Source organism: Bos indicus, chromosome 8 (genome assembly GCF_029378745.1).
Source record: "Bos indicus isolate NIAB-ARS_2022 breed Sahiwal x Tharparkar chromosome 8, NIAB-ARS_B.indTharparkar_mat_pri_1.0, whole genome shotgun sequence".
Classification (NCBI taxonomy): domain Eukaryota; kingdom Metazoa; phylum Chordata; class Mammalia; order Artiodactyla; family Bovidae; genus Bos; species Bos indicus.
The window spans coordinates 42,327,124-42,349,460 of NC_091767.1; the positions used below are offsets into that span (position 1 = coordinate 42,327,124).

General features: G+C 43.7%; 1 protein-coding gene across 6 annotated transcripts in view; it reads right to left on the reverse strand.

The window, feature by feature from the left end:
* The window catches only part of SMARCA2 (SWI/SNF related BAF chromatin remodeling complex subunit ATPase 2), a 179,782-nt gene that overhangs the window by 2,450 nt on the left and 154,995 nt on the right, over nucleotides 1-22,337 (reverse strand). For 4 of the 6 annotated variants that reach the window (XM_019966019.2, XM_070794597.1, XM_019966022.2 and 1 more), the window contains exons 29-33: nucleotides 18,473-18,526; nucleotides 8,810-8,915; nucleotides 8,189-8,290; nucleotides 4,853-4,985; nucleotides 141-283 (exon numbers count right to left, since the gene is read on the reverse strand). In XM_019966019.2, coding sequence (XP_019821578.1) covers nucleotides 141-283; nucleotides 4,853-4,985; nucleotides 8,189-8,290; nucleotides 8,810-8,915; nucleotides 18,473-18,526 — 538 coding nt within the window. The remainder of the gene's footprint in view (nucleotides 1-140; nucleotides 284-4,852; nucleotides 4,986-8,188; nucleotides 8,291-8,809; nucleotides 8,916-18,472; nucleotides 18,527-22,337) is intronic. The other 2 variants (XM_070794598.1, XM_019966025.2) reach the window with 1 other exon arrangement.

Genomic DNA, 22,337 nt, shown 5'->3' on the forward strand with positions numbered 1-22,337 from the left:
CTCAATAATGAAATCTCACCAAATCTTTACATTTTCAATTCTGAGTAATAAAGCATAGAGGGTGGAAGGGGCATGGGCGTACGAGAGGGAAACAGAAGTGGGGAGGGCTTCCCAACTTCAGCGAAGACAGCCGTACTTACATTTTCATCTTGCTCTTCATCGCTGTCAAAATCGCTCACCACGGGCTTGGCTTTTCCTCGGTTTGGCCTTTTCTTGCCTTTTCCTTTGTCCCGGCCTTTCTCATCCTTTTTATTGAGCTTGATTTTCACCTTAACAGATTTCGCTACAATGAAACCAAACGGACAGCAATGAGGAATCACAGGGGAATCTTTTCACAAGTAGTAAAATGATCCCAGCCTACAGATGACAGACTGCCCAGAATGTCCTTGACTCATGCCTGTTCTCCAGTGGCTGATCCAATTACAGTTAGCACTCTTTCACTTGCAAATGTGTCTTGGTTTGCATGATAAGTTACATAGTCACCCTAAACATGCAACTAGACGGAATGGGGTCCCAGAGGGAAGCTGCGCTGGGTCATTTTCCAGGTCTCTTGATGGCTGAACAGGGATCTTCCTAATAACCAGGATGGTGAAAGCTGCCTTACTGACTGCATGGAGGGGTATGGGCATTTTTTAAAAGAGAACTTTGACATTAAAAAATGTACGTAAGTGTAAAAGTGTTTTTTAAAAAAAACCAATGATTTTACTGTTTAAATAACTCCATTTGACTTAAAAAGTTAACAGCACAGTAAGGTACAAAATGGAAAGTAAAAACAAACAAACGAATTTGAAAGCTTTTTTCTCTCCTCTCTAGTCTCTCTTCCTACTGTTTTCTTTCTGGTGATTATTTCCAGAAAAAGTAGTATACATCCCTATTTGCAAATATATTCATCCCTGTGTGTGTGTATGAATCTCTATAGATGACATAAAATTCCATATAATTCTGTATACAGAGAATATAAAGAATACAAGTATACACACATACAGAAAGATGGCACCCATTTCCACTTTCACAGAACTGTTCTGAGGATAGAAATAAAAACATTTGGAAGAAAGAGGTCAAAGTGTTATACCACAATTACAGGTATACATCCCAAGGTACACAGAAAATCTGTCCTCCAGCAATGTTCTGGGACAGGTGTCCCTAGAACAGCATTTTCAGGAATGGATGATGAGGTGACTGAGAATGAATGTCTCTCATTCAAACTCCTTTTGTTGGAATATCATGTCTGGTGGTGTCTTGAGACCCTAGAAATAGATAATTGTCATGGAGGCAATCAGCTCTGGAGGGAATCTCAGAGATGAGAACTTTTCAGACTCCTATGAAGGGGGAGAGACCCACTGAACATTTCCAGAGATTAAGTCTTCCATGGACATGTAGGCTGACAAAAAGGATGAGACACAGCTGTTCTGAAGGGTAGGGACAACATATGCCCTCCCCCCATCCCAAATAGGGCAGAAGCTGGCAAATCCTAGTGCACAAAACAGTATTTCTAGTCCAGGCTTCTTCCATCTACCATACCCACATGTCTGCTGCTTAATGAGCTATAAGGCAGGGACACGTTGCTTTGGGTAGAGTCATTTAGGACAAGAAGAAGAGACTGGGCATGAGAAGGTCTGCCTATTAATGGAAATGTGTGTAAGATGTGAAGGCCTTTAATTTAAAAAATAGTAATTTGGAAAGAAAAAGTGTACTACCTTTCCCTATACAGGTGTAGTTCTTCCTGACACAGGAGTACAGGAAATCCATGGAAGTCAGGAAAAGGCAGAAGACGGGCAGCAAAGGCGAGAAAGTACATGCTCAAGAACACAATCTAAATACTTACAGGAGTGGTGGGCGCTGGAAAGCCATCAGGGTCGTGAGTCAGTGGATTGTGTTCCTCCACAAAACCCACCTAAAAGGCCGCCACGGGCTACCAGGCTAACAAACTGGCCCTTTAAGCAGACGGGCCCTTTAAACAGCATTCTAAGGCTCTACGCTACCACCACATAGACCTGTGACAAGTTCTAATTAACCAGGGTGGTAGGCAGAATGATGATGCCTCCCAGAGATGTCCCTGTCCTAATCCTCAGACCCTGTCAATACATTCACTTTGCACTGCAGCAGGGAGCATACCGTAATCCCTTGGGATGGGGAGATTATCCCAGACCAACCAGGTAGGCTCAGTCTAATCACAGGTCCTTCAAAGTGGAAGAAGAGGAGCTCCCAGTTCAAGATGATGACACAGGAAGAGGCTGAACTCGCCTCCTCCCACAGACACACTGAATGTAAGCTACAAATGGGACAACTGCCTCTGAAAAAGATGCAGAAACTGGCCGAGGGACACCTCCACACCGGGCAAATGAGGCAGGTAAGAGGAGCAAAGAGGCTGAGACATAATCTCACAGCAAACCCGACCCCTGGTGAGTGACCCACCGCTGGTCCAGATCCAGGGATTCCTAAATAAGGGAAAACCCAAAGAGACGCCCACTGACACATACTGTAATTAGAATGTCAAAACTTAAAAAACCTTAACAGCAGCAAAAATAACTTAGGCACAAGGGAACCCCTGAGAAGACTAGCAGTAGATTAAGCAGAACTGGGTAATAACCTATGTGGGGAAAGAATCTGAAAAAGAATGGATGCACGTCTGTGTACAACTGAATCACTTTTCCGTGCAGCTGAAGCTAGCACAGCACTGCAAGTCAACTATACTGCAATATGAAATAAAGTGTTTTAAAAATGGACATTTGTGACAGCATGGATGCACCACGAGGGCAATATGCTAAATGCAATAAATCAGAGAGCAAAAGATACTGTACAATTTCACTTATATGTGAGATTAAAAACTAAACAGATATGGTGGTCGCAGAGATGGGGTGGGAAATGGGTGAAGGGAATCAAAAGGTATACCTCTCCAGTTATAAATAAGTCATGGGGTTTAAGGTAAGCAGGGTGAGTACAGTGAATATTGTACTGCATATCTGAAATGTGCTAAGAGTACATCTTCAAAGTTCCTGTCACGAAAAAAAAATTTTTTTTCTAATTATGTGGTGATGGATGTCAAGGAGATTTACTGTGATCATTTCAAAATATACACAAATATGGCATCATTATGCTGTATATTTGAACCTAATATATACGTTATACCTCAACAACAAAAAGACTGTGGATGAAGAGGAGGCAGAAGAGAGGGTCAAAGAGATGCAACATGAGAAGGAGACACGAGATGGATTCTCCCCTGGAACCCCCACAAAGGAACGCAGGCTGCTAACACCTCGATTTTGGCCCAGAGAGACCCCCAGCAAACTTGTGACCTACAGAAGTGAGACAGTAAGTGTAAGTTGTACTGAGGCTTGTTTGCGGTCATTTGTTAGAGTTGCCATAGAAAGTTAATGCACTAAGTCTCAGGAGAGGTTAGGGAAAAAGTCAACTGATAGCTGGGATACGAAGGGAGCTATTTGAAAACAGATTAGCAATCTCGCTCTAAAATTCGGAACTGTTTAGCTAGAAAAAATTATGTCGACTTACTCATCAAACACTAGGATATAAAAACTAGGGAGTAACCAGACGAAACCGAAAAAGGTGAAACTAGTACTTAAGGGGCAGAATCACTAAAGAGAATAATCCCGAGAGCAGATGCGGGTGTGGGGAAACACTTAAGTGCTCTGCTGACAAAGATGTCAGCTCCATTCTCTGTGGCAATACGTAGGCATCAGATGTGTTTTTAAAATGTGTGCGGTGATTTATGGGTAAGAATGTTCAGACAGCATTATTCAGAGTGAGATTACTCCCTGTTGGTACATTCATTAATGGGTGTTCGTATATATGGCTGTATAAAAACCTCTTTGCTGTGGGAAAATGTTCCTAATAGAAAAACCATGCTACAAAACAGTGTGTGATTCTTCTATAAATATTTGTGTGTAGAAAAAAACTGGAAGGCAACTGGAGTTAAATGTATATCGGGTGATGGAATTTTACCAATTTTCTTTTCTTAAAAATATTTTCCAAGTTGTCTGTACTAAGCATGTATCTAATAAAAAAATTTTAAAGCATACCTATACTGTTTTATCTAGAAGACTATAATTACTTTGAGAGGAAGTATGGGGTGAAAACATAATTAGGTAAGAAGAAATTTTAGATGTTTTCAAGGCAGCCTTAACCTTTGAAATAATATGGTTACCCATCCAGGCTGGCACTAGATTAAGACTAGGGAGATTCTTGCCTTGGGTGAAAAACTTGAGAGGGCTCCAAGATTCAGTAACCAAGATGAATACCAGTCAATGCGATGTTTTAAAAGCTCAAAATTCATGGCCAAAAAAACCCCATGATGAATAAAATATCAAAACTTAGAAGACAGGATCAGTATCTGATCCACGAAGGACAAAATGCACCACAGTCTGAGTGTCAAGGTGGTGATTCTCAAAGTGCAGTGCTGGATGCACCCCCTGAGCACCCAGTGGAGACACGAGCCTCCCAGACCCCACCGCAGGCAACCGAGTCAGAAACTCAGGGGTGGAGCCCAGCAGCCACCGAGTTTAGAGACTCACCGTGCTGGGTAACAGCAAGGTGGTATTAGCAGCCGCGCTGGTAGAAAACATCTATTACACTGATTTCCAAAGGCAACATTCAGTGTGTGCTGTGAGCCTGGCCACGTGCTACGCTCTTGCGTGGTTGGAGGTGTATCTAGAAGCTCAGTTTTACACAGGCGGATGCTGAGCTCCAGCAAGGTTAAGTCCACTGCCAGGGTTGCCCAGAAAGGCCACAGAAGACCAAGGCCTAAATCCAGATCTGCCTGACTCTCACATCTGCCCTGTGAGAAACGACGCAGGTGGCCATGGCCCAAGGAAGTGGAGACACCAGGTGGACTCACCCTCTGACTCCGACTCTTCTTCATCTTCCTCTTCCTCCTCTTCATTGCTTTCATCCTCACTCTCTTCCTCTTTGGCAATTTTCTGCCGAGCGCTTTTAAACACTGACTGTAAGACGATGGAGTCTTCATAGATCTAAGGGGTCAAAATAGCAACCGTTAAAAACCCCAATCTGAGGGCCTGAAATTCACAAATGCAGCGTGCTCTTTTCTTCCCTGTGCCCACACCTCTGACACCCAACAGGAAAACACCAAACTCAGATCTACAGAGAGATTCTTATTGGAAAAGTCCACATACAGCTGAACTAATTTCAGCATCTGTGTGTGTGCGCACATGCTTGAGAGGGAAGGGTGGGCTTCTCATTTTTGACAGCAAGACTAGTGTTTAAAAAAATGTTATTTCTTAAGAGATCAAATTTGTGGTTACCAGAGGCAGGGGTAGGGGAAGATAGAATTGGATGAAGGTAGTCAAAAGATTGGAGAAGCAAATGGCACCCCACTCCAGTACTCTTGCCTGGAGAATCCCATGGACGGAGAAGCCTGGTAGGCTGCAGACCATGGGGTCGCCAAGAGTCGGACACAACTGAGCGACTTCCCTTTCACTTTTCACTTTCCTGCATTGGAGAAGGAAATGGCAACCCACTCCAGTGTTCTTGCCTGGAGAATCCCAGGGACGGGGGAGCCTGGTGGGCTGCCATCATCTATGGGGTCGCACAGAGGCGGACACAACTGAAGCGACTTAGCAGCAGCAGTCAAAAGATACAAACATCTAGTTATAAGACAAATAGTTACAGGGATGTAAGGTACTATATGGTAAATATAATCAATACTGCTGTACATTTTATATGAATGTTGTTAAGAAAGTAAATCTAAGTTCTCATTACAAAGAAAAATATTTTTTTCTATTTCTTTGATTTTATATCTATATGAGATGATGGATATTCACTAAACTTACTGTGGCAATCATTTCATGATTTATGTAAGTAAAATTATACTGTACACTATAAACTTACACAGTGCCTTAGGTCACTAAAATCTCAATAAATCTAGAAGGAAAAAATAAATCAAACTGTATTTCTTAAATTGTTCCATCAAGTACTGTGGTATAGCAACTTTTTTTTTAAAGGTGCAATTCTCCTAACAAAAATGGAAAACCATTATTTATTACTGACTTTATCTGTGCCAGCCAACAGTATTGCAATAAATGCTTTATTTCTAGTGTATGCACATATGTGAGCACAGCCCTGTGCGGTTGCTGAGAGAACTCTAAAGTTCAAAAATGGCCCTTTTCCTCAAAAAACAGAACAGAAGTACCATATGATCCAGCAAGCCCATTCCAGATATATACCCAAAGGAACTGAAAGCAGAGTCCCGAAGAGATGCATACACACCCCTGTTTACAATAGCACTGTTCACAGTAGCCGAGAGGTAGAAGCAGACCACATTTCATCCATAGAGGTATGGATAAACAAAATGAGGTATCCATATGGTGGAATATCACTCAGCCTTAAAAAGGAAAGAAGTCCTGTTACATGCTATACGACATGGATGAACTTTGAGGACACGATGCTAGGTGAAATAATAAGCCACTCACAGACAGACAAATACTGTGTGATCCCTTATGAGCTGTCTAGAATAGTCAAATTCATAGAAAGAGAAGGTAGAACAGTGTTTGGTGGAAAGATTACAGAGTTTCACTTTTACAAGGTGAAAAAGTTCTGGAGATCTATTGCACAACAATGAAAATACCCTTCATGCTGCTGAGCTGTACACTTAAAAATGGTAAAGAAACACTGGGATGGGGCCACTGGGGCAGAATTTCGCCAGAGACACTATAGTTTAGCTGGATCTTAAAGGTGAGGATGATCCTATCAGGGGTCAGAAAGAGGGGTTTTTAGGAAAGGGGAGCAAAGGAAAAGATGAGGGGGCAAGAATCACAAAGATGTGTCTGGAGTGGAGCCATCATCAATTTCCTGGTTATGACATGGGATGGCTGTTATGCAAGATGTTACTATCAAGCAACTCTGTATTTATATTCTTTCCTACAACAGCACGTGTATCTGGGGAAGTGGGTGTTTACGGGACCTGTCTTATTGGACTAGGAACTGTTTAGGTTGAGGAACAGCAAGGAGTGAGGATATAACCTCAGAAAGCAGACTATGATGATTAAATTCATTCTACATTTTAATAGTACGTGGGGAAGCTCAAAGCTTGGTGGGCAGTGGACAGAATAAGAAGGTGCTTAGAGAAAGATAAACCAACATCCCGGTGGGTCTGGGAGGGAAGCCAGTCGAGAGGCCATTTATCACCCCAGGTCAGGGGTGAGGCAGTGTGGCAAACGGGGGGTGGTGGGTCAGGGTGAATATCACGATGCAGCCACAGTCCTGTGAAGAAGCTCCAGTCTACCCACAAACCGTAAGCAGGCATTCACGAAACCCTTCCGTACTGAGCCTCGGACTTAACCGTGTCCTAGTTTTCACCTTCAATTTCTTTGACGAAGGCTTGCTTTCAAGACCTGTTGTTTTGGTCAAAATAACACTAATATTAAGTCCCATTAACTGGAAAGGTATATAGTCTATTCAAGGCACATTCTGAGGAGGCCCACATTCTCCCATTTAGTGACTAGGACTGACATGAAGATTAAAAAGCCCGATCAGGAAAGAGGCCTAAGGAATTTGATGGTGGTTTAACACTGCATTGGTTGGCAGACACGCTGGCCTGCCTTCATGTTCTTTCTGCTTCCTGAGTATGAGAGCATAGATGGGAAAAGGAGAGTTCCTACAAAAGGTGAGTGGAATTGAGGTGTAATTAAAGCCAGAGTGTCCTCCACCTACTTATTTTAATAGAATTACTTACAGACTCTTATACCCACTAACTGCAGAGAAAGAAAGTAAAGAGAATTGCAGCTGACCTGATAAAAAAGCATTTTTGTAACAATTAGAGGTGATGGTTGTTTTTGCTATATAATTTTTGTTTTAAAAGAAAATACCAGTTTCAGCTCCCGAGGCAAAGTTACAATCAGAAAACCCAAGGTAAATATAACCAAATACACCATTTCTATAAAAGCAAAGATTGTACCTCTAGCTTTTAGGCATTATATTATGAACTTAAATTCCTCCTCTGGTTAAAAGCCAGGCCTTAAAAGGGACGCACAAGTAGGAACTAGCAGGGATACGGTACAAAGGAGCTGGCATTAATGTAAAAATGCCAAAGCCTCGACTGACTTACACAGGTAAGTAACATGGAAAGATCGGCTTTTATTTTTCCTTTTCTTCTGCCAGGATAGAAAATATTTTGCTGAAAACAACACAGGCATGTTTAAGGTTAAACGTGTCTCACCTGGGATCCCTCCAAGTTGAATGTCTGAGCATTGTGACAGAGGAGCATGACGTCTTTCTCCAGGTCACCCAGGCTCCGGTACTTATGATTACGAATTCTTTCCTGATGGAAATTTTGGATAAAACAGAGTCGGGGGTGGAGGGGGGGCGGGGGGGGGGGGGGGCGGTGGTGGCGCAGGGGTGGGGGAGGGGGGAGGTAGAAATACAACAATCAATACTTGGTTAACAAAGCCTGATCTCCCCTTTGTCTTCCCAGTAGACAGTCCTGCCAGAGAGGTGGGGCTACACAACCCCAGGGGGCGCCATCCACAGAGACCACCCTGCTTCCAAGGGGCAGTGAGGAGCATGTGACGGGAGCCTGTAAGAGCTCTGGGGTCATGGGAGCAATCTGAAACTTCTTAAATAAAATGCAGCGTAATCACTATGAGCCCTCAATATGATGATTAAATAACGTACATCTAAAGGCACAGGAACATCCTGACCTTTTTAGTGCCGAGCCCTGGTGGGTGTCAGGGGCAGTAAGATAGGTCACCACTGTCAGGTCCTAATAATTACAATTTTTTCAACCTATTTACATTTCTATTTTATTTAAGAAATAAAAGTTTGTAAACAAAAGATGTACCTTTATTTTTTTGAAATCCACCGGTTTCCTAATTAATTCATAATATTCTGGTAATTCTTTTCTTGAAGGTAACTGAATGAAGACTTCACTGAGCTGTCGCCCTGAACTGTAGGGTGGGGGAAACACACAGAACCATAACAGATCACGCACTGCTGAGACAAACTTGTGTTCTCTTTCAGAAAATGTCAAGAAAGCAAAGGGCATCCCATGCATAGAAACATGGGGCTCTTTAGAGCAAAGAAAATCCTACGACTAACGCTATGAGAGATTAGTCCCTGGTGCTAACTTCAAAATCACACGAAAATACCAGTAGGTCTCCACTTCTGTCATATACGTATGGGAAGTCCACAGAGTGAATCTCTTCAGTTTGATACAAATATTTAAAATATCCCATTCCACCAAAAATTCCATTTCTAAATGAGTAATAATTGAATTGGTTATAAAAAAAATAAATACATGGACTTTCTTTCCATACCCCTTTGTTTTCACATTCACTGTATATTCAGAAAATAGTATGTGAGAACATACTCTGGAAATTCACATGAAAAGCTTTTGTATGAACTAGGGCTGTCTTATCTTTGCAGTCTTATTCCTTTGAGAGCATTTTTACACACTGTGAACCACACGTACCTTTATTATTATTTGCCGGAGGAACCCCTTCATCTTGCCTAACTCCATTTTGTGTGTATGAAGTAATTTGTGCAGAAAAGAACAAACATATTTAGCAAGTGTGGCTGCCTCATGCGCCTGGGATCAGTGCTGTACCCTCCCCCCGACCCCCTCAATTCATGGTAGCTTTATTTGAAAGCACATTTAATAGCAACAAATCTGCACATTTTGTAATTTTGAGAAACAGACTATAATACAATATAAGCATTTAACATTACTTAATGTTAGAAGCAGACACAATCAAAGGAACAAGATATAATTGAGGCTCAGGATCCTATTTTCTGACTGAGCCTATCTAGATCAATAACAGCTTGGGAGATATGGTATAGTCATTTTTCACAAAAATCTCACTTCCCTTACAATGCCATCTCCACTTCTTTTGTGAAGCCAGAAATACATGTAAAAAATAAAAATAAATCACTGCCATGTAAATTTTGGAAGGTAATCCTAGGAGTGAGTGATAATGCTAGAAGCAGCAGCAGAGAATGAGTGACAATATGCTGTTTTAATCTATAGTCCCAGTCGTATAATTAAAAAATAATCATAATGACAGTTATCATAAAAAAGGCATGCGCAGTAACTCAAATGGTTGCCTAGCAACCAGTGGGGAAAATGCTGAAGTGCAAAGGGGCCTGCATAAATTAACCGAAAATCCTGTCAAAGGAATGGGTGAGTTTTTCTGTGATACTGGGTCAGTATTTAGTTTTATTTTTTAATGCATATACAGGCCTCATGAATACTAAAACCAGGGGCTAACCCACGAGGTATAAGAAGACTGGACTTTGATAGGAAGCTGGATTTTAAAGATTACTGTGGCAAGAACCAAGGTGTTCTCTTGCCCTCAGCCACCCCTACCTCCCATTTGAGGTTGAGAAATGTGACGGTACCACCATGTATTATACCATATAGAATATGAAAAAAGCCATTTCATTTGCTGTCACCTTTGACACAGGGCCACAATCTCTGGCCTGTTTTTCTTTCTCCCATTCTGAGACTTAAATACACAAACATTTCACCAGTCTGTTAATGAATATCTGAAAGGCAATACAGGAACTTATAGATATTCATTTTTCTGTTTACAATTGGCATTCTTTATACCCTAGCAACAGTCAGACCTCTCTGTAATTTTGGATTTAACACCTGACCCTCAGTGACATCTTCAGTGTCATTTTCTACATTGCCAACAGATGGTGTCATTTTTCTATTGACGGATTACAAGTATATCTTTGCTGTGTACACCTGTGATGGACATCCTCTCAATTTCATCTGTGCTACTAGAGAAGTAGGAAAGAAGCAGTTTGCACTGAGGGTGTGGTAAAGCTCTTTTCATCAGGGACAGAATGGCTCAAACAACCTCGATCTGATGTCCTGGTCCCAAGACATATTCTAGAACCTATGAAGGAGACAAGTCCAGAGTTATCTATGCTCAATAAAAGAGACAGCTGAATGTCCTGAAACTCAGGACCAATACCTGTAAAATGACATAAATTTACTTGGTTTCAAAAACAAAGGCTCATGTGGCTTAATATTCCTATCTCACTTTGTTTATCCTCCCCCCACCCCCAACACCTCCGAAGAACCAAGGACCAGAGCTGAAGGAAGACCTGGACACCATCTAAGGAAACCTTCTTGTGGTTTCACTAGAACCATCTCCATTCAAACCCCTCAGTCTGGCTTTGAGCCCTCCTCAGCTCCTTCTCTGCAAACCCCGTGTCTGTCCTGCTAATGTGACTCTTCTGGTCAGAACAGCCTCTCTATGCGTACTCCCAAGTACGTCAGCCGATCCCCTCTTTATCACAAATTCCAAGTCTCCCACCTCTCACTCCATGGCTAGAACATTCTCTATCCTTTCCTCCCTTCAAATATTCCATGATCCATCCAGGATCAAGAAACTGTTCTCCTCAATTAAACAACTCTTGGTACCTTGCTGCTCAGAACTTAATTCTATGTATGTTGGGTTTTCTCTCTCCTCCACAGAGCATGGGGACACTTTACGTGCAGTCAGAACCCTTCCCCCATCTCTTATCAGAGGGGAAAATTCTCATTTCAACCCCAGGCAGGAAATGTCAGGTGGTCCTGAAGGACATTCAGCTTTTATATAACCTATAGAATGCACGAGGTAGCTGGACCACTTGCTAATGTTGTTATGATAACTTATTTTCCCCTAAATTAAAGGTTTTTTTAAAAAGGTAAAAAAAAAAAGAAGGCAGCCTGACAGAGTTTTAAATTCTTGGCATTTCTTTCTCAAACTTAAGCTGAACAAATGCTTTTTCAATATACCTTCTCAAATACTTTTTTTCTTCACTGCCAGGAAGTTTTTTTCCCCTAAAGTACAGAACAATGGACTAATTGTACAATGATTTGCAGAAGGTGTTCCATTTCTTATCCTACCCCCAAGGCATTTTCCATTATGTCATTTTATACATTTAAGGCTTGAGCAGAAATTATAATTTCCAAGTGTGCTGTTTGCCATGGCAAAAGTGATACCCGTCCCCCTCCTCCAAAATGGTCTGATTTCCCACATATTTCATACAACAGTCTATCACAGAATAAGAAATGTGATCCTATAAGATGTAGGGGGTGGAGAAGTAGAATAACCTAAAATACAAACATAAAGGAACCCACTGCATTTAACAGAGTTCACAGGTGCTGGTGGGCAAACACATTTCCTCTCCAGAGGTCAAAGAGACACCTGGCTATGCTGTCATGGTACATGAGATAGAAAAGCCCTACATGCCACTATGCTAATGGCGGTTTGCAAGTCCTGCATGTAGAGTTTACATGCTTACACACACACACGCACACACGAGATTTGCTTTGCTGTGCTTCATCTGGGAGCCAGTTTTTCTCCCATTACCTCCACAAACAGAATGGCAAGAATTTCACATCTCTTCTACTGTGACTTTAAAATGATGATTACAGACATTATAAATGTCACATAAATATCAGGTCTACCTCTGATTACAGTTTAGGTAAAGCTGGAAGAGTGCATAAGGCTGTAATACTAGCTTAGAAACCTACTCCTTTAAAATGCTGGCTGCTGCTGCGGCTAAGTCGCTTCAGTCGTGTCCAACTCTGTGCGACCCCAGAGACGGCAGCCCACCAGGCTCCCCTGTCCCTGGGATTCTCCAAGCAAGAACACTGGAGTGGGTTGCCATTTCCCTCTCCAATGCATGAAAGTGAAAAGTGAAAGTGAAGTCGCTCAGTCGTGTCCAACTCTTCGCGATTCCATGGACTGCAGCCTACCAGGCTCCTCCGTCCATGGGATTTTCCAGGCAAGAGTACTGGAGTGGGGTGCCATCGCCTTCTCCGAAAATGCTGGCTAGTATGTGTTTAATGATATTGGTTAAGGGTCCTTTTAAAAACATTTTTTTGGCTGGTTCATGATTTGTGTTTTTACCTGCCAAAGCTGATCTACTGACAAGAATTCCTAATGGATACTTCTGGAAAAGTAATCTCAACTAAAGCTGAAATAGGTTTTGTTTATATTTTTTTATATTTAATGAATGAATATAAAAATGTATGGTTTTCTTGCCTCCATAAGAAAATTTCATCGTGATTTAGAACACCCACTTGTAGTTGGAAAGGTTTCACAGAAAATTATTGGAGTCCTAAAGGAGTCAAACATAGGAAATCATTTGAGAAGAAAACCATAAAAACTGGGTCAGCATTGGAGGGCAGTAGGTGAAAGCATGTGTCTTTTTATAGGGTCAGATTCCTATAGGGTTTAGTAAATACCATTTAAAAATACACTTAGATCTGAGTAGCACTCTGCTTATCCGGGAAGCCCCCAGAAACCTGAGCCAGTCATACAGCAGGGGTCAGAGCACCTGCACTCTGCATTCTCTGCTGAGGCCTCTCATCTGAATCTTACTGAGTACTGACGGACAATACCGATAACTCCCAACAAGCCTGAGAATCTGACTTCCCGGCTTCTTGAGGCATATAGGAGGTAATACCAAAACAGAATGGGATGTGGGCTGACTAGCTTTTGGTAGTGGAATGGATAGCTGTGAAAATTACCCCAAGGGTTGTTTAAGGACTAGATATACAATGTGCCTATCAACCAAAATGAGGTTACCCCAGGTTTATGCAAGGTACATGCCCCAAAGTTAGGAGACTTAAAGGGCTCGCTCAGCTCAATAAGAAAAGCACCAAGGCTCTAACAAGTCTTCAATGCAATCATACTCTGATGTATGGTTTTGTGATTGGTAATCTACTCTAGGCAGAAATATGGATAAAGATATATACATATGTATATCATATGTACATGTAAAGATGTTCATCACAGGATTATTTAAAATAAGGCAGCCAATATGCTAAACAATTAGGGGAAAAAACAAGTGAGGGAATGCTAGAATCTAAAATTATGTAGTTTTAAATTATGTGCCTTAAAAGACAGGAAAAATGCTCAGTATGACATTCAATGGAAAAAAACCAACAGGATATCAAATTGTAAATGCAATACACATTCAACTAGGTTTTTTAAAAGGCATGAACTAAGGACCAGAAGGAGAAATGTCAGAGCATAAATAAACATTAATAATAATGTGCTCTTGTTCAACAAAATGAAGATTTACAATCTAATATGATTTGGAACCATACTGTCATCCATAAATAAAGTAGACCTCAAACACTTTCCTGGGTTGCCTTCTTTGAAAGCATGCTATAAGTCAAAAATCTAATTTGATTTTTCCCAGAGAAACGTCGTCTGAGGGGCATATGACCAAGTATTGTTTATGTCACCGTAAACAGCACAGTTCGTCACCTGGCACCTTTTAACTCTTCCATATAAAGCCAAATAAATAGAATAATAGAACAATAATTCCATAAATTTTTTTATTTTAAAAAAGTAGATTTTAACAGAATCTACTATATAAAGTTCCTATCTATTCCTTCAGAATTTTCTCATTGAACTTACAACGAAGTAAGTTCTCCCTGAACTTACAGCAAAGCAAAGGTGATGACCAGGACATGAGGTTTGGAGTATTATTTATTTATTGTGTATTTGGACAAGCATTTTGAGGAGATGACTGAGAAGATTTATCATCCGTCACTTGGCTTTTTAGAAATACTGACTCTGGCCATCTAGTTTCCTCTTCTCTTTCTTTCCCACAACGCTTCATCACAGCAGGTGGAGGCACGGAATTCTAACTGTCCACCTGTCTCAAGGAGATGCTGCTTCCTTGGTCAGCTTTTGTCACCTCATCTTGGAGACTCAGAAGTGACTCGAAGGAAGCCTTACTTTCCAAAGGTAAGAACCCACCTTCCCTTCCACTGAATATTCTGTCCTTTGATCTCTCCCCAGGTCTCTAACTTCATAATGTTAAAAAAAAAAAAAAAAAATGCTTCAAAGCATTTGGCTGAATTGTGATCAAGCTCAAAAATCACAAAGCTTTTGCAGGCAAACAAAATCCAGTGGCTCTCTCCCTGAGCTGCAGATCCCAAATGCCACTCTGTTAAAGGGGTGTGCCCATGTGTTGCAGCGAGCACCCCAAGCGTGCTTTTTCCTCTAATGGCCGTTTTAGGAAATTCTTAAGGAAGACACGTGAGGTGTGATTCTAAAGAAACGAGGCAGATATTTTTCCTATGGGTGTATAAGAACATTTATGCCTAATAACTGTCCTCTTTCAGGATGATCCATTTTAAAATCAAAAGACAGAGAGTGGTTTTGAAGACAGCTTATCAGCCCTGTAAGAAAGTCAGTTTCCTTGTTTCTAGCTGGGGCTTTTTCCCCTGCCTCAGAGAGAGGTTGCTTGTGCTGGTTGTCCTGAAGCTTTGAGAGGCAGAGACGCTGGGCTCCTGGGCGAGGCTGAAGCTCGGAGCCCCGGGGAGGCCTTCTGTGCCTCAGAAAGCGGATGGGCCAAGTTTATTTGTGGGCTGCCCACCTGCTGTACATGGTTAAAATTGGCTGAGCATCATTAATAAGTGTCAAGTCACCAGGAGGCAAAGAGCTGCATATCCCAGTACACATCTGAGAGTATCAGTACTGTTTAAGGAGGGCAAAATTAAGTCCTGGTATCCACATTTCCCTGAGCTGACTCTCTCAGGACTAAATGCAACTTCTGAGCCCTCATTTCCCAATAAGTGTACCCTATGGAAGATGAGCTTAATGGATCATTAACAGTGTTCCCTGGACAGGGGGCGGGAAATGCTGAGTTAAAGGAAGTTCAACTGGCTACTTTGTAGCAAAACACCTCAGGGGCTTTAACCACACTGGGAATTCTCCAAGAAGCCTCAGGACTAGAACCTCTAGTGAGGACCATACTCTTGAGAAAAAACACTGCCGGGAACATCACCTGAGGCTCTGATTTCCTCACTCGCGCTGCTAGTACACGAGTGCACAGTCGCTCAGTTGTGTGTGTCCAATTCTTTGTGACCCCATGGACCCATGGACTGTAGCCTGCCAGGCTCCTCTGTCTATGGGATTCTCCAGGCAAGAATAGTGGCGTGCGTTGCCATGCCCTCTTCCAGAGGAAAATACAAGACAGACTGCCAGCCCTGTCTGTGAGCCCACAGTACCCAAACTGAGTAAGGGAAGAAAGCTTCTTCACCCAGAACTAAAATTCTCTGAGCATCTCCACTTGGTTATGCTTGTATTTCATGGCAATTTCTCTGTAATCTAATTAAATGAAAAGGGTCCTGCTTGAGCCTGAGGTCTGGTCACAGCTTCCCTCCCTCATTTAAAGAAATACTGAATGTCTGGTGCCAATGTTGCTAAAAATAAATATTGTCTAAAAGAGCTTCTTGGCTGGTCCTTAAGGGCTAGTCAATACTAACAACATAATCACAACATTAAGGGCTGTTAATAGCCATGGAGAGAGTTTAGATTTCCTAGGATGGCGTATGTGGGGCTGGGTACCACAGGCCACCTTCTTTTTCAGCCCTATTTCTGTAAATATACATTTCATCAGATCCACTTACCACTCAGGACAGAGAACCAGGAGTTTATAAAGTTCTCCTCCACCTCACATCTGGGCTGCCCCAAAGTCCTGTGATCACACCTCTGAGTACTCGTTCTCTTGCTCCCACACCCGCCGCCCTGTCCAGTGCTATGTCCCTCTTCCCTTGCACCCACTCACACTGAGAGGTGTATGGTCTCTAGAAGGGGTCCCGCTTTTCTCTACCTCCTCCCTGGCTGCCTACACATACATGGGCCTCTTCACCTCACTCCCCCCACCTTGGTTCCCCCACCGCACCCCTAGCTACTTTGGGGGGATTTACACTCCCCCCACAAGCCACCGACTGACTTGGCTTCCGCCGCGCCTACCCTCTCACCTGGCATATACACTTGATTCAGATGATAGATCGGTGTTATTCCCTTATATAAGTCTTTCCAACTATGCTTTAAGGCATTTCATTTTACTCATCCCTCCCCCGCCCCATTCTCAATACTTACACAGAGACTGACATGTAGAAAATGCTTAGTGCTTTTGAACACACGGAGGGATTTTTTTTAAAGAATTTTTTAAAATTAATCATAATGCAAGCTCTGAACAACATGTCTTAAACTCGGGCTTTTGGGGAGAAGCAGCATACGTGACAGTAAGGGGCCAGACAGACTTGGAAGAGTCCCGAGGAAGCAAACGTCACCCCCTTCTATGCCTCTGGAAGCTGCAGTTTAAATGTATTTTCAAAAGATTTATCTGGGTCCTAACTATATACAGTCATGTCGTCTCCTCAGAAAGCCTAGGCATGACCCTGCGGGCCCTTAATACCCTTTAAAGTTATTAATCCACTTTTCATGGTCACATGACTATACTGATGGAAGCCGGGCAGTGGGGTGAAGGAGCTTCTGCCTGTTCCTGTGCACTGCACCAGGCATGGAGCCTGCATTATGCCTTTTAGACCCTAAAGCTTCCTTTCTACATCCTGATGGTGGAAACATTTGCCGTGTTGGTTCATATCAAGCCCCCAGAAGTCAAGGGTTTCTTGTTTCACTTCTGAAATTTGAACCCAGAACGAGTTCTTTCTCATAGTGGCAAAACCAGAACACCATTCTTGACACCTCTTAGTACCCAGTATGGTTTGTGTGTCTGGCTTCCAGGATTGATCACTGTTAACTAAGAAACATAAAAAAAAAAAAAGATAATCTCGTCCAACAGCTTCATCTCCACACAGATATAGGGGGTATGAATCACCCTGATATTTAACCTCCCTATACAAACGGAATGCCACAGCCGGTGACGGTATCTGTTCTGCAATGCCGCTTGGATTCTTTTTCCTTCTAGCCCCAAACTGGGGGGAAAAATGCCATAAGGGACATTTTTGAGGCAACTGACAAAGTGGAACATGATGGCAAAATACTGTATCGATGTATATATATTTTTTAAGTACAGGCTGACCAAAAGGGGGAAAGAAGTTATTTCACTATACTAATAGCAACTCCTCACCCTTTGTCATGGCTGCACACCCCTCTCTCCCAACCGACATCATGTCATTCTCACAAAGTCTCCAAGAGAAAAGCATTTCCTCCACCCGACAGAAGCAGAGCACACGAAGGTTAAACAGGCTGCCTGAGGCTGCTTAGACCATAGGCGACGGGTAAGCCTGGAAGTCGCGCCCTGAACCCAAGCTAGTGACAGACTGTCCGCACAGGTGACCGCACGGGGTCGGACAGCGCGGGGAGCACGCGCGCACAGCACCCGGCGCTTTCCATTAAGCTTCGAACCGAGACAGCGCAGAGCTAAGAGGCCCGCGGGATGGAAGGCGGAAGCCGCGCTTAAAGAGGAGGGGAAGCGACAGAAACCCATGTCCGGTGGGAGGGTCCCGCTGGTGGCGCGGCTCCTGATGCCTTTGTAAGAAGCGCATTTACAGGATGGACACGCCCAAATGAAAACACAGCACGAACAGAAGCCGCAACATCTGTGCCTCCATCGCCCACTACAAGCAGGGATGATCAGGAGGCCACTGGAGGGATCTGCTTCGAAGGCCGGGTGGTGGGCCAAGGGATACCTGTATATAGAGACACAGGAATACAAGACAGATCCTGACCTGTTTCCTTCTATTTCCAACTGAGAATTACTGGGCACCTTCTCCACGTTACACCTGTGGTAGAGTAAAAAGAACACTTGAGTCAGAAGACCTGGGTCCTCATCCCAGCCCGGCTGCTTCCTCCTAGGCTGGTGACCTCTGGCGGTTCATGTCACACTTCACGCCTCAGTATAATCACCTACCTACCTTGCCCACCTCAGGGGTTCGCTGGCAAGATGACTGGGGACTTTTCCTGCCTCTTCCAAACAAGTCAATGCCTGCTACTCTGGTCCCATCTCCCTCTACACATTCCCATCAGTTGTGCTAGAAGCAGTGGGAGACAGGTAGCGTCTGCTTGGTGGGTGTGGGGGTGGTCTTAGGAAGGCAGCTTTAGCCTACCCGAGTCTAGCTCCTCATTTGTAAAATGGGGTGAGTACTTACCTCAGACAGCTGTTGTGCCCATGAGACAGGATGCTGTACTTTGCTACAGCGGTCAGCACCCAGAGGGGGCCCTGAACCCTAACTCGGTTTCTGAGCACCATCTCGGTAGTCGGATCACAGAGTTAATCTCCAGCTCATCTTCAACTGGAAATGACAACCACCACACAAGAGAGGGCGCTGGCCTCTAGGGAAAGCCTCTTCAGTTGAGGATTTTGAAACTGCCCTTCTGGTGTCCCTTTGTGTGGTGGCAGAGAAGTAGGCTTCCCTGGTAGCTCAGATGGTAAAGAATCTGCCTGCAATGCAGGAGACCCAGGTTCGATCCCTGGGTCAGGAAGATTCTCTGGAGAAAGGGAATGGCTACCCACTCCAGTATTCTTGCCTGGAGAATTCCCTGGACAGAGGAGCCTGGTGGGCTACAGTCCATGGGATTGCAGAGTCAGACATGACTGAGTGACTAACACTTTAACTTTTTTCAGAGAAGTAGCTGAGAGGTGTGACACAGCTGGGAAAACCGCCCCCATCCCCTCTAGGTCTTTCTCCAGGCATAGACGGTGCCTTTGGCATACAGAGCCCATGTACAGCCACGTACACGTCCGTCCTCAGGGACACTGCCCACTCTGCCCCAGGAGAGCGGGAGGCAAGGCAGAGATAAACCCGAGAGAGAGGAGCCAAAGTACAAGACCATGCTGGAAAAGCAGAGTCAGTCAGCTGGAATGTGTGACATACAAGGGAAAGCTGCATGGTGGAAAATGAAGTCAAGAAGGTCCTAGGGCCAGATCACGGAAGACTGTCTTTCCCACGGTAGGAAGTTTGGTGACCATCGGTGAGGCGATGAGGAGCTACTGCGAGTTCTTAATCTGACAAGAGGGATTCCATGTCTCTGAGAGAAGGCAGGCCATCCACACACGGCCAGTGATGAGGGTGAGGGCCTGATGCAGACAGAGGGTGAAGACACAGAAGCAGTGAAGGGCCTGGGAGAAATGCTGAGGAAACTCTGTATGTAAGGGGATGTTGGGAATAAGGCACAGCATTGGGAGTGCTCTTTTCATGACACATTTGGGATCTTGGGTTGGTGATGGTCTTAACCAAGGGGATACAGAAGCTGAAACAGACTGTGTGGTGTCAGAATATGTAAGAGTGAAGAACATCCTGGGAATGACATATAGCACGGTAGACACATCACAAGACATGCTGCAGATACCCTGGAGAAGGGTGGGCATGGTTCCTGGACCTGGGACTGACCGAGATGACAGCTCATTGGGGAAGGGAAGCTCTGAACAGAGGAGATTCCAACAGAATAATTTCAAATGATTCTGTTAGAGTGTGGAAGGACAGACCTATGTGGGTCAGCAACCTGACTGGAAAAAAGTACAAGCAAAACAAAAAAGCTTATTAAATAATGGTATGAATTTGGCTTTAAAAATGTACACTGTGCTCAGTCTGTGTCCAACTCTTTGCAACCCCATGGACTGTAGCCCGCCAGGCTCCTTTGTCCATGGCATTTCCCAGGCAAGAATACTGGAGTAGATTGCCATTTCCTCCTCCAGGGGAAAAATGTATGTTCCTACAAATGTATCTTACTGGTGTGAATAGTCCATCTTGGATGGAAGCCTCAGGATGATACCTGAGGGAAAGCCTTTGACATCGTAAATACCTAAATGTACTCCAGGTAGAGCACTCTGAAAAGAAAATATTTAAAGAAAAGGCAACTTTTTAAAGGAAGAGTCTATCCCTTCTGGAGTGTGGTTTGACTATATGTGGCCCTTTAAAACAGTAGCCCAGCCTCACTCAAAATTAGGGAAATGCTACAAGAGACTCTCCATTTGCAAAAAGGAGTCTGTGTACAGGAATTAAACAAGTACTCTTGGTCCTTGGGTTTGCGGTTTCCCAAGTCCTTGCAAAGGTACTATAATGTACCAGGGTAAAAATGCTGACTCTCTTGTCCCAGGTAAATGTAGCGATAATGATGTGTATTTTTTCCCCTAAAAGGAATCATGTGTGTGCATGTTCACTCAGTGATGTCCAACTCTTTGCTACCCATGGATTGTAGCCCTCCAGACTCCTTCCTCCATGGAATTTTCCAGGCAAGGATATTGGAGTGGGTTGCCATTTCCTCCTCCAGGGGATCTTCCCGACCTAGCAAATGAACCCATGTCTCCCGCACTGCAGGCAGATTCTTTACCACTGAACCACCTGGGAAGCCCCCAAAGGGACCATAAACACCAGATAATGTTATCATAGTCTTATGTAAAGGGCTCACATGACCCCTACTTCCCAGAAATCCCCTGGCCGCTTGCCTGTTCAGAACCGTCTCCCCCACCACAGGGCAAGCTAGTGGAAGCAAGTCCTGTGAGTTTTTTAACCCTCTGGCACTCAAGGCTGGAAAGGAGGTGGGGGGGGGGGGGGGATGCAATTAATATTTCCAGGATCAATAAATGATTTTCTACAATGTGGGGAGAGCTAAGATTCAGAACATGCTGAAGCTTTCCACCAATCCTAAAGATATCATCAGGGTTTATTAAAATGAGGGTCAAGAAGAAGACAGACTAGCCTTGGGGAAGAGAGAAGAGCCTGAAGGGCATCAAGGAGGAAAGAGCCCTTCGGCCACCCCCCGGATGCCCCGCTGGGTGCCAGGGTTAGGCAGGTGTCTCCCAGCTCCCCACTGCTCCCAAGTCCATTTGCAGGGCTGCACCTGAAGTCCAGACCCTCTGGAGACAGCAGGGCCCCTCCTCAAGGAACGCTCCTGCCAGTCTTCAAACAGCTGCTAGAGGGGGAGGAGGTGCCGAGAACCTCCTCATGCCCTGTTTCCAGATTCTTCAGGAATGTGAACAATGCTCAGATTTGAAAAGCAAGGCATAAGAAATGTCGGACAAAAGCTACTCATAGGAGAGTCGATAGAGCCTATCAAGCCATTTCAAATGAGTTCAAGTGTCCAGTTACAAACTAATTACATCCTGAAAGAGTAAGTAGATTGCTTCTGCTAATGATGTTTAAGAAATCACAGAGAATAGAATCAGGAGACTAGAGATAAGCAAATGTCCCGCTTTCAAAAGGAGAAGGGAAACTCGAGAGGGCTGTGCTTGATGTGGACCTCGGGTCAAAATTTCGGAGAAATTATTCAGATGCCACAGGGCTATTTAGAGAAGATAAATAACATCATTAAGTACTGGTAGGGGGTCTCTGAGAGAAAGCCATGGCAAGCTAACCTCATTTCATTCTTTCAGCAGGGTTTCTAGGTTGATGGATTGGGGAGGCCAGAAACACAGTATATCTTGGGTTTAACTTTTTTTGATAACCTTGAGAAAGGAGAGATGAGTGTAGGTGACAATGACAGCATGGCCATGTAAAGTTCACAGATGGTCCATCAACTTTAAAGATTACTGATTAATAAATGCACGTCAACCTTAAGTGACTTTTCAGGGGCATGTTATAGAGGACGTGTCCT